This window comes from Marmota flaviventris, chromosome 1 (assembly GCF_047511675.1).
Source record: "Marmota flaviventris isolate mMarFla1 chromosome 1, mMarFla1.hap1, whole genome shotgun sequence".
Taxonomy (NCBI): domain Eukaryota; kingdom Metazoa; phylum Chordata; class Mammalia; order Rodentia; family Sciuridae; genus Marmota; species Marmota flaviventris.
The window spans coordinates 201,704,176-201,717,511 of NC_092498.1; the positions used below are offsets into that span (position 1 = coordinate 201,704,176).

A 13,336-nucleotide genomic window follows, 5' to 3' on the forward strand; every position below is an offset into this window, starting at 1 on the left:
TATGTTTGTGAATAGGTCCTTTTCAATGAGAGTGAAAATTTGTCAATACCATAGATTATTTTTGCCTTGTCTTTTTTTTTTGGGGGGGGGGAGTTGTTGCTCACTTTTTGTCCCGAAGTGCAGGGGATTCAACCCCACCCCTTGTGTGTGCTAGGCAAGTGCTCTGGCCACTGAACTAAGTCCCCAATCTTAATACTGTAGGATATTGTGTAGCAAATCAAAATAAGCATGAACAATGACAATGGAAAATGATTTCTTTTTTTAAATCTTAAGACTAATACTTGGTCTTACTGACATTTGGAAAATGTAAAAAAACAAAAAGAACCTTGAAACAATTTGTAATTCCACCACCTGGAGCTATCCACCCACTTATTCCTAACATGATGTCTATACACTTCCAGTCTTTTGCTTGGCACTTCTTTCTCATGCTAATTTTTTTATCCTTGACAATATAGAAACATTTGTGTTATAATATTCCTATTTTTAAGACCACTGATAATAATTGTGAACATACCTGTCAAAAACAAAATGTTTATAAAGTCATAATTATTGTTAGTATGTTTGAAGATTTTCCCTTAAAAAAAATTTCAGTTTACAACACATGGTGATTATTCCTTTGGAGGTAGTCGGGTGAGTTTTCCTAATCATTCTATAGTTTAAAAGTTTTTATAATTAAAAAGTTAACCTTTAGTTTAAAAAAAATCAATGATTGATGTATTCAGCAATTTGCATTTACATATATATATTTTTTTAAAAAATGTTTATTTTTTAGTTTTAGGTGGACACAATATCTTTATTTTATTTTTATGTGGTGCTGAGGATCGAACCCAGTGCCTCATGCATGCCAGGCCAATGTGCCACCACTTGAGCCACATCCCGAGCCCCAACATATTTATATTTTAACTCTTTCCATCTATAGAAGTAGAATATTCTTTGCACTATAGTGATCACTGGCCAGTCATTGGTGAAATTGGCTTGGAGACTGAGTGGCATCCTGACAAATCTGTGCTCATTGCTAACAATGTTTTTCATTTCTCAGTTGACAGTACTCATCTTGGCCCTGAGAATAAAATCAAGAAGAAGCTTTTGAAACTTAAGAGATTAGATGGGGCTTGACCTCTGCTGGGCAACCCTAGTTATAGGAGTTGTTCTGCTGTGCAGAGAAGATGACTACGGAACTGAGAGAGGCCATGATTCCAGACCCTTGGGGCCCAGTGAAGGTGAAAAAGGAGGAGGAAGAGGAGGACAATTTCCTAAATCAGGAATCCAGCCAACAAGCACATTCTGAGAACTTCAAAGTCTGGGCCCCACATGAGGGGCCTCAGACAGGCCTTGATATATCCGAAGAGGAGGAGAAGGTAAATGATGACCTGGGAGGAAAGAAGGAGAGACCTGAAAACCTCAAGTAGTTTCAGAAAAACTGCTTCTCTGCTTTAAAACCCAGCATCTTATTTCCTAGCTAGGTCTCTGACCTTAAGTCCTTTGGAATATAATTGAGATGTTCCCTTCTGATTGATGCATTATTCAGTATTTTTTATAACCATGTAGTTCTCAAACTTTCCTATAAAGAACATGGGGAACTTTTATAAAATCTTTCTGGCCATGTTGTAGACTATTCTAAGGAAATCAGAATCTGGGGATAAGATCTGAGTTTCTGTGTATTTAAGAACACTCCTCAGGTAATTCCAGTTGTATTTTGAAAGCTCTCAGTGCTTCTTAAACTTTAGTAAGCATAGGAATCACTTGGGGTCTTTCTAAAATGCTAATTCTGATTCAGGAGGTCTGGGGTATGATCTGAGATTCTGTATTTCTCACAAGCTCCCATAGACCACATTTTCAGTAATGAGGCTATAAATGACACTATGTTCTTAATGTTTTTAAACACACCCCTTACCAGCACTAGGCAAAGCAGGGCAGGGCTGGTCCCAGAAAAGTTATATGAGAACACAATCAGGCTGGACACAGTGGCATACACCTGTAATTCTGGTTTCTTAGGAGGTTGATGCAGTAGGATTGCAAGTTTGAGGCCAGCTAGAGTAAGTCAGTGAGACCTTGTTTCAAAAAAAAGGGGGCCGGCTGAGGAAATAGCTCAGTGATGGAGCACTTTCCTAGCATGTATGAGGCCCTGGATTCCATCCCCAGTACTGCAAAAAAAAGAAAAGAAAAAAAAAAAGATTGTGATTAGAACCTTGCTTCTTTGATCTTTAGGACCCAGAAAAGTCTCCTTTGAAAAACAGCCTCATGTGCTCTCTTGTCACATACTCATTGGTAAGTTAGGTTTGGCTGCTGGAGTGAGTGATGGGATGAAATCAAAGTAGCAGATTTGTTTCTTTATCTCTCACCTTGGGGAAGAGGAAGATTCTGGCTTCCTTTTCCGTTTTTTTTTTTTTTAAAGTGTTTTTTGACCTCCAGAAATAGATGATTGTGTATGCATCCTCAAAGCTACAATCACAGTATTCCTACCATCAATCCCTTCATAAATGCCTGCTTGTCTATAGGATCCGAATATGTTCTGGGACATGGCAGTAGTCCTAAAAGCAACACAAGAGGCCCCTGCTGCTGCACCACTTGGCAGCTACTCATTACCAAGGACTCTGGCCAAGAGGGAGATACTGGAGACTCATGAGAACCTGAACTCTCTGGGTAAGGTTTAACTCCCTTATTCAGATTCTGACCATTGGGGTTTAGAATCTTTTCAAGAGTGTGGGTGGGTATCTGGTTTCTTCGTGTGAACAACAAGAGTATTGAGGTGTTGAAAGTGCTAAGGAGAGCTGGAGAGGATAGCTGAGAGATGACTGTGCAGTTATCTTAGGAAATGTCTTATTTGCACACAATCTGAAGATACCAGACAGACATAAATTTTGAATTCTCCTTTTAATTATATTTATTGCTCAGTGAGTTTCATATCTATGCATATGCATAGACACTTGTTTTCTTCATATTTTTTATGGTTATTATAGGTTGGTGAGCCTGCAGAAGAAGCTAGCAAAGGTAGAAAAGGTCAACTTTTGTGCTGATTTTGAGAAAATGTCCTGGAGATGTTCTGTTTTCATAGATCTTTGTGCAAATTCTGGAGGATTTTGAACAGCTGTGTCAACCATAATTATGGTCAAAACTAGGTCTTTGTGGAGGATACTGATGGCTTATCACCTGGTTCTCTCCAAGCTGGACTCAGCAAAGGGTAGTATTTTCTATATGTCTTTGTGTGTGTGTATGTGTGTGTGTGCGCGCACGCTAAAAACAAATACCTTTAACATATGAAGAGCTATTATAAACCATTAGTATGGAAAAAAAAAAAAAAAACTGCTGGGCACAGTGGTACACACCTGTAATCCCAGCATCTAGGGAGGCTGAAGCAGGAGGATTGCGAATTCAAAGCCACTCTCAGCAAAAGCAAGGCACTAAGCAACTCAGTGAGACCCTGTCTCTAAATAAAATACAAAATAGGGCTGTAGATGTGGCTCAGTGGTTAAGTGCCCCTGAGTTCAATCCCTGGTGCCCTCCCCTCCGTCCCCAAAAATAAATGAAAAAAACTGCCCTATTTAAAAATAGCTGTGCTGGGCACAATGGCACATGCTTCTAATCCCAGCAATTTGGTAAGCTGATTCAGGAAGATGGCAAGTTTGAGGCCATTCTGGGTAATTTATTGCAAACCGATCTCAAAATAAAAATTGGAAAAGGCCTGAGGCTATAGGTCAGTGGTAAAGTGCCTCTGGGTTCAGTACCAGTACCCTGTCCTCCCCAAAAGGAAAAATAATTAATTAAAAATAGTTATAATGCATATGGATATTATTCTTCCAAAATAAAAAAAAAAACCAAAAATATCTAAGAAGTAGATGAAAACATTTAACTTTGCTGATTGTAAAAAGAAAAGACTAATTAAAACAATGAGACATTGCCTTCATTTATCAAATAAATGTCATGATTGTGACAGAAGCTAGCCTGTGGAGGAGTGATGTGTAACTATGGGTCAAAACTGTGGTAGCCATGAGCCCTGAGTTGCATAAGCAATCACCTGGATGGCTTTCAGGTCCCTAGGTATTCATGTTTTATGTGTCTGCCTGATAGAGACCAATATCTGAACATTTCAAACCCATTCTCCTCCCTAGACAATTCCTCAGGCATTTGCAGACCAAGTTGTTTTCTTAAACCAAGGCTGTGGAAACAGTTAAAATTTCCACCTTTCTTTTTCTTGTCTTCAATTATTCCCTACACTCTCAGCATTATCCATACTTCCTGCTTTCTGTTCCATTCTTTCTGGTGTATTCCCCCATATGTCTCTTCTGTCTTCTTGCTTTATTATCTGTTCATAGTGGGCTCCAAGAGCTGCACTCATTCATCAGGAACAGCCAGTTTTCCTTCTCTGCCTCTTTACCCCAAGACTATTCCCACCCAAGACTTACCGTTTTGTGCTACAGACCATTTCCAGAGCTGCAGGTAATAGCAGGAACACCAAGCTCTAGGAATTGTGAAAGAGACCTGAATGTAGTTGTTGCCCTGCCTCTAGTAATTCTGATCTTGATTAAGTCCCCTTGGGACCTGTGTTTCCTATTCTACAAACTAGGGTACATTGACTGAATAAGGTACAGGGTTTGTTAAAGGCCTACTTCCTGGGTGATGGGCAGTAAAATAAGGGCTGGGGAAACAGAATTAAATAAGACACAATCTTATCCCTTTTTAGTTCCCACACAATTGAAGAAGAACATTTTCATCTCAATGATAAAGTTGAGCTTCCCTGATCCAAAATTCCAAAATGCTCCAAAATCCAAAACTTTTTGAGTACTAGCATGACACCACAAGCAGAAAATTTACATTTTCCTCCTATGACTGGTTCTAGTCAGAACACAGGTATGGTAAAAAATGTACAAAATTACCTTCATACCATGTGTATAAGGTGTATATGAGCCATAAGTGAATTCCAAGTTTATACGTTGGTCCCATCTAAGATCTCATTTTGTGTGTGTGTGTGTGTGTGTGTGTGTGTGCGCGCACACACGTGCATGTCTCTAATCTAAAATCTGAAAAACCAAATCACTTTGGGTCATAAGCATTTTGGATAAGGAATGTTCAACCTATGATATACATGAAAATATTTTGGAAGTGATCACTGGGTTTTAAATGTCTCAGTTTTAATTAATGTTGAATTAAAGTTTATTCACTTAAAAACCTTTTTTCACATCTTTAAACATAACTTACTGTACTTTCATCTGCACATTTAAATTACTTTTATAAAAGTGAGAACACTTATACATTTTCCTTAATTCATGTTCAGTTAAGCTTCAAGTTTTATAGATTATATATTTTTAAACAGTTAACTCCACCTGAATGTCAGCTTTCCTTGATGAAATACTAAGCTGTTCCTTGACACAAGGAACATAGTAAAGGTTTACTATTCTTCTTTAATCCCTCCTACTGTAGCTGCTTGTCATCATAGCAACTCCCATCTCTTAAGGGTTCATCTTTCCTCCTGGTCCCTAACAGCACCATCCATCAGACTGAAAGTCACTGCAGACATCAGAATACTTGATGTGTCCCATGCACTGTTCTGAGCAGTTGACAGAGTAATTGCATTAATCCATTCATAGCCTTTTGAGGTAGATAGTATTATTATCCCTGTTTTAGATATTAGGACACTGAGGCATAAAGAAGTTAACTAGCCCAAAGTCATAGCTAGTTAATAGTAGAGTAGGGATTTGAAACCAGGCAGTCTGGCTCCAGAGTCCATGTTTTTAACCTCTGAGCTATACAGCCTCTTCATGTTTCAGATGCTATTGACTTCTTTGGACTTCTTGACATCCAGCGTGACCTTTCTGTCCATGTTTACTCTGTCTATGATATTCACCATCCTCACACGGTAAGGTTCAACTTGGTAGGTCTTTGTTCACAGAGGGAGATTGTGTCTAATCAAATGGTGAATTGGGAGCAAATCCACACCAGTAGCTCAGGTAAAAGGCAAGCTTAGGGAGAGGCTGGTGTCCTTCATAACTAGTCTTAGTGTGAGATCCATACAAAATTACCTTCATGCTGGTGTATAAAGGAGTCTGGAGTGCATGGGCTTCTCTGTTATGAGGCAGTGGGTTAATATCTCATGGAGGTAAGTGGAAAAGCCAAAAAGAGCATGAGTGAGCACATTCAGGTATGGGGCAAGACATGGTCCCTGCAGAAGAATCTACAGCGGAGGAGTAACATGAAGGGATTCCTTCCTTTAATGAAGCAAATTTGTAAAGGTTCTGAAGTCATATGCTTCCTGGCCTTTTTGACTTGATATTTTTTTTATCTAGGCCAGACTAAGCTAACATTTGTATTTTTCTTTTTTCATTTCAGATGCTGAAACCAAGAATCTACAGTTATTTGTTCCAAAATCTGAGATATGTGATGAAACTGAAAAACCCCTTGTAATGTCAGGAAGAATCCAGAAAGTTGACACTCAAGGACCTGAATTAAGAGAATCATGTGAAACAGGAAACATGGAAAAGAGGCAGAAAATAAAGAAGGAAAAGAAAGATTTCAGACAAGTGACAGTGGAGGATTGTCACTTACCTGAAAACTTCAAAGAAGAGAAAGACCAAAAATGTAAGAAATCTGGGGGTAAATACAGCCTTAGTTCTGGCTGTATGAAAAATCAGAAAATCCAGCCTGGGCAGAAGCCTTTTACATGTAGCGTATGTGGGAAAGGCTTTAGTCAAAGTGCAAACCTTGTCGTGCATCAGCGAATCCACACTGGGGAGAAGCCCTTTGAGTGCCATGAGTGTGGGAAGGCCTTCATCCAGAGTGCAAACCTTGTTGTACATCAGAGAATCCACACTGGACAGAAACCTTACGTTTGTGCAAAATGTGGGAAAGCTTTCACTCAGAGTTCAAATCTGACTGTCCACCAAAAAATTCACTCTTTAGAAAAAACCTTTAAGTGTAGTGAATGTGAGAAAGCCTTCAGTTACAGCTCGCAGCTTGCCCGGCACCAGAAAGTCCACATTACGGAAAAATGCTATGAATGCAATGAATGTGGAAAGACATTTACTCGGAGCTCAAACCTCATTGTTCACCAGAGGATCCACACTGGGGAGAAGCCCTTTGCTTGTAATGACTGTGGCAAAGCCTTCACCCAGAGTGCAAATCTTATCGTCCATCAGCGAAGCCATACTGGTGAGAAGCCATATGAGTGTAAAGAGTGTGGGAAAGCCTTCAGTTGTTTTTCACACCTTATTGTGCACCAGAGAATTCACACTGCAGAGAAACCTTATGACTGCAGTGAATGTGGGAAAGCCTTCAGTCAGCTCTCTTGCCTTATTGTCCACCAGAGAATTCACAGTGGAGATCTTCCTTATGTGTGTAATGAGTGTGGGAAGGCCTTCACGTGTAGTTCCTATCTACTTATTCATCAGAGAATCCATAATGGGGAAAAACCTTACACATGTAACGAGTGTGGCAAGGCCTTCAGGCAGAGGTCGAGCCTTACTGTGCATCAGAGAACCCACACTGGGGAGAAGCCCTACGAATGTGAGAAGTGCGGTGCGGCTTTCATTTCGAACTCACACCTCATGCGACACCACAGAACCCATCTTGTTGAATAAGAAAGGGTGAGGAAGACATTTAGCGGCTGGTCATAACATGCTACCTGCCAAATTAGACACCTCTGCGATTTTCTTTCTCCTTTGTAAAAACAAATCACAGTTTTCAGGAAGGCAGCACAAATAAGCATTTCGGAGGTTACTTTACAGAAACTAAGCAAAAGAAAACTAAGCACCTAAAGGCAAGGGCTCTATCCTAAGCAGTCATGTTTTCTGAAATGGAATGTGGCTTTTTTAGGAATGGGTCGTACAAAGCTAGTTGATAACAAGCCTATTTGGGGAAAGGTCTTTTTTGCTTAATTTTGTTTTTTAAAACTCTGGTATTTGCTTGAGCAACAGGAAGGTGGTTTTCCTTTTTTGAATTCTGGAGCTTTGATCTTTGTATTATAGTATTCTGGGTTAAGTGATAACTAGTTAAGGAAACCATTTGGGGTAGGCATTCAACAACAACTCATCTATGAATATAAGCTTTACGCTCCCTAGGTAATTTAAAAAAAAACAATCTACAGCTCCTAAAATGAACAGAAATATAAAACATTTGTTGTCTATGCCTCCTCCTCCTGAACCTTGGTATAGTAAAGCTCTGGGGACTTCCTATGAGTCTGTTCTGACCATTCCCCAGTCTGCAAGGCCAGGTGCTCAAGGAATGATGGAGACAACACACAGCTACATTCATTTGCTAAGGATGACAACTCCTTTCAAACAGCTCCACCAGCCCCCTAATTCCCATTGTATTCCTTTTAGGTGAGATGCAACTAGCATGCCCTTTCTCTGATAGAGGAGTCAAAGAATAAAGCTTGCCTAGAGTTATGTCCCAGTTGCTTCTGCTTTTATTCTGCTCAAGCCCAGCCATGATCTGAGTATGGGTTTCATTCTCACATTCTGGATGGTATTTAGAAGAAATGGTAAACTCTTCTAATTCTGACAAGACCAAAGAGGGGAGTGAAGGGAGAGGGAGGAGGCAGAATGGGATTCCTAAAATGTTAATTTGGTTCTTAAGAAGTTCAGAAGTGTTAGAATGTGAAAACTTCTAGAAGGTTGAAGAAACTGGCTCAGGTAAGATATCTTTGTTGCTGTTCAGCCTTGATTCCTGGAAAAATGATTTATAAAACTATGCAATAGAGTTTTGTAATATCATTGCCTTGTATTTATATAAAACTTCATTGTTGTTTGCCTTCATGTATAGTGATGATACCTGTCAGTGATTTCATGTTTTTCCATAGACCATTATCATCCTTAGAACACTGCAGAAGTGTTTTCTCATTTACTTGAAAGTGGTCATATAACATGAGGCCAAGTAAGAAGTGACCACCTGTAACCAATCTTGGGACCTGCTGCTCTCCTAACCATCTGTAACCTTCATCCAGACCTGTGAGGGAGCCTGAGAAAGGGTATGTAGTCTCATTTTTGGGTGAAGAAACTGAAGTGATAGATTTTGGGGTATGTTTTTGGTAATGTGACCAGGAGTAGCAAATATAGTACTAGAATTTTGGTCTCTTGATTTCTGGGTCTATCTCCTGACCCCATTCCAGTGACATTCCAGTAGCGTGTATTATTATAAACACTGAGCCTGGTGATAAGCAGTCTGGTGCAACTCTTTGAAGAAGTTCCATGCTTTTATTGTCTTTTTTCTACAAGACTAAATAATATAAATCACATAGTGTTTTCTAATTTACAGAGCATTTTCATATACAGAAGAAAGCTTATTGTTTTCCTCCTTCAAGAAATCTTTTTTGAAAGTACATGCACCATTGTTTCTCACTTTCACTCTAGAGATACAAATACAAGAAATCAAAAGAATTCAAAAGTAGGAATAAAAAATACTCATGTCCTCACTGACCCTAACGGTGACTGTTCCTGCTCTCTGTCTAGGAGCAGACCCTCAAGGATAAACCAAGTTTCTCTGCTGAGATTAGGAACAAGTTAGTTTTTTTCCCCCTGCCTGATCAGGAAGCTCAGAATGTCAAGAAAGCCAGTCTGTGGGTTTGAGATGGCTTTGTGAACTTGACCCAAGAGACCAAAGGGTACTTTATGACCATTAAGACAAGTTCAAATCCTCTATTCATGGATGATTGTAATATCCTGGCTAAAGATTTCCATTCTTAGATGGAAAGTCACCCAAGTGATTCTGATGCAAAGGAAGGTTTGGGAATCACTGACTCAGCTTGAAATAAAGCAATGGTTTTCAACCTTGGTCGCATGTTAGAATCACCCAGCATACTTTAAAAACTTGCCATGTCCATGCCTCATTATTTTTTAAAACCCTGGAGGGGAATGTAGTGGGCTGCCAAAGTTAGGAGCTACTACAGGCATATAATGTATGATCAAAGGTGGGCAAGAGGCTCCAGTGTAAGGATCTGCATGTACAGTGATAGCAAAACAGAACACTTACTCTGCATTAGCTCGATTAGGTGTCCTTCAGTGCCCCTGCCAAACTTCAGTTGCTTGGATTATGTGACCTTATTTGTATTTAAGAGAATATACCAAACTTTTTTATTTATATGTGAAAACCAAGCGTTGCATAATACATTTTTATGTATATATTATGACTTCTTATGCTTCTGCTTAAATTTCATGTTTGCATCTGGCTTTCCACAATCCCACATCCAGATTCAAGACCTTCAATCCTACCCAAATGGCGTGAGCCAAGTAGATTACTAACAACAACTCTTCCCAATTTACTTATAACTTTCAAAATAAATTATAACCTGCAATTTTCCTTACAGTTTCTAATAGGGGAAGAATGATCACCCTTTGTTGTTGAAGTTGGCTTAGGTTTTTCTGTTCCCTTCTCCATTATCTGGTCTTGTTAGAAGTGGTTGAGAATTCCAAAGTTCCATTTCCCAAAGTTGCTAAGAGTTATCATATTAGTTATCATAATTGTTAAAAACTCTGTGCCTTGTCTGGTGATTGGCATGAAGATTGAGCAAGAGGCTTTTCATGGAGGCACACACATGTAATCCCACTACTTGGAAACCTAGAGGCAAGAGGATTGCAAGTTCATAGCTAGCCCAGGCAATTTAATGAGACCTTGTCTCAAAATAAGAAATAAAAAGAGCTGGGGCTGTAAGTTAGTGCTGGAGCACTCCTGGGTTCAATCCCAGTACTGCAAAAACAAACAAAAAACCAGGAAATCTGTCACAAAGGAGACCAATAGACAGTGATGAAAGACTGATAATGAAATCACTAAAGGTAGTTTGAGAGCCCAGGAGAAAGACTTTGACAGCCCCTAACATGCATATGCATATGCACGTACATTTACTCTCAGGATCGTTAACCATGGATTCTTCCAGGCTCCAGAAGAGGTCTTTGTTCTGAGTCTCCTTCCCTGCCTAGACAGTTATCCCTCTCGTACATCTGACAGTTCACTTGCTCCCTCATCCAGTGTGCCTAACCTTCCTGCAGTTGCAGCTCCTTTGAGAATCTCATGAAGGTTGTGAATACTTTCCCTTAAGAAATGCTCGTTGAACTTCATGTTCTTTTGTAGTGTCATGCAGGCTCCCTGAAGGAAATCCATGGATCTGTAGGGCTTAACATATCACCTGAAGTTGCACTGCATAATCATCTGTGCGGCTTTTTAAAACGGAGGTCAGATTATGGTTATCTCTTAAGACTGTTGCCAAATACAGCCTTTAAATCTTGCTTCTCCCAGTTTCCTCCCTGTGGCATTACATCCGCTACTTGGAGCACCCAGATGAAATTCTCAGGAGACATTCTGGTTTCCTATGTATCACTTGTTCATTAAGAAAATAGTGTGTGTCCTTTGACATACCTTCAGAAGATCCTGGAGTGCCAAAGCAAATAAGGTCTACTAACCCTGGTGTGTCTCATGTGAAAAATGTCAGGTTACTGTGACATCATTTATTGAGCCCCTCATAATCTCTTTCCAACCTTATCTCTGTATGTCCCTCATACCTTTTATTAAAGCCTAGAGTCATTTGCTTGCTCTTCTCTGTGCCTTTGCTCACACCTTCCACAGTGCCTCTAACACCCTACCACCTCTTCTTCTTATCCAATTCCTCCTGCTTCCCTAAGATTTGGTTCAGTTCCCCATCACTGGGAAACCTTTGACTGTCTGTGGACAAGGGCATGTGAAATATATTTAGAAGTACAAAAAAAACATGGTATGTATCCAGATTTTACGGTTTTTTTTCATACCTTTATTTCACTTATTTATTGTTTTATGTGGTGCTGAGGATCAAACCCAGGGTCCCAAACGTGTGAGTTGAGCGCTCCACCACTGAGCCACAACCCTAGCCCAGATTTTAAGTTTTAAAGAGAAAAAAACCTCTGCTCAGCTGATCAAGAGTCTGAGGCAGGGGCTGGGGCTGTGGCTCAGTGGTAGCCCGCTTGCCTAGCATGTGGGAGGCACTGGGTTCGATCCTCAGCACCACATACAAATAAATAAAATAAAAGATCTATCAACAACCAAAAAATATTTTAAAAAGAGTGTGAGGCAGTAGGATTGCAATCTCAGTCAGTTTCAAAAATTTAGAAAGGCCCTAAGCATTTTGGCAAGACCCTGTCTCAAAATAAAAATTAAAAAGGGCTGGGGATGTGGCTCAGTGGTTAAGGGTTAAGTGTCCCTGGGTTCAATCCCTGGTTTAAAAAAAAAAATTTTTTTTTTGGATTTAAAATTGTATGTATAGTACACTTCTCAACTTCTGTTATTACTTATACTGACTAAATACTATTAAAAGTATTGAGACACATTACCTGAATGAAATACAAGAAAACATAAGTGGTTCAATGACTTTTTTCACAGCCATACAGATGGTAAATTTTAGAGGGTAGACTCAAACATAGGTCCCTGGATAACAGAAGTATGAGTAATTAAACAGTTTAAAAAAGCAATTTCCATATTTTCTATAAGAAACAACTTTATAGTCAAGAAAAATAAATTATTATATTTACATATTTAATTTTATTGCATTAATTATGAACTATCTCAGTTCCCCATTGCATTCAATGTTGGATGTACTCTTCCCTTCTTTCCTCGCCTCTGACATTGTCAAGTCTGATAATTCTAAAGTACTGTTCTGTAACCATATTCTTTTATGCTTTGATTTGTCTAAAAGTTAAAAATAAGCAGTATGAATGATCATGTGAATATTATTCAATCTAGACCTTTGTATTTCCTTTTGGGGCAACTTTTTGTTTTCACTGAAATTTCTAGTTGACTTTCTTTTTACTTTGTACTGTTTGCTTTTAGCACATCTTCAGTCATTTACAAATTTTCCAATCAATTAGATATATCTCTTAAGTACCCACCCCCCCCGACTTTCCTCCTGTTTATTTCCCTTCTAGGTACCTCATGCCTCCTGCTGTAGTTTAGCATGGATGCCCTCTTTGCTTACCATCTTCTACTAGGCTCCATTGTTTCTTGAATTCCTTATCATCCTGTCTTTACTCCCTCATTTCATTGCAGCACATCTTCAAGTAATTTGGCAAAGAGTATATGGAAGGCAAAGCTGTTGAGTCCTTGTCCATATCAGACTTCTAAGACCTCATGCTTGATTGGTAGTTTGAATCTTGGATTTTAGGTACAAAAATTCCTCAGCAGTGGTCATAACATCACTGACTTAGAGCATCCACTATTGCTAATGAGAGGTCTGAGTCCAGCCTGATTCTCATTCCCTGGAGAATCAATGGTATTTATAGTATAGTGATCTGTTCCAACACTCCCATGCCTCAAAATTTTAGTCTTTTCCTTGGTGTATTCAGTTCCCTAATGCATTGAGAATTTTTAATATAGTAACTTGGGTACT

At 39.3% G+C, this 13,336-nt stretch overlaps 1 protein-coding gene across 1 annotated transcript in view; it reads left to right on the forward strand.

The window, feature by feature from the left end:
• The window catches only part of Znf197 (zinc finger protein 197), a 118,815-nt gene that overhangs the window by 74,296 nt on the left and 31,183 nt on the right, over positions 1-13,336 (forward strand). Inside the window, exons 6-7 of the mRNA XM_071600381.1 lie at positions 6,656-6,821; positions 6,963-7,511. Of these exons, the coding sequence (XP_071456482.1) occupies positions 6,656-6,821; positions 6,963-7,511 (715 nt within the window). The remainder of the gene's footprint in view (positions 1-6,655; positions 6,822-6,962; positions 7,512-13,336) is intronic.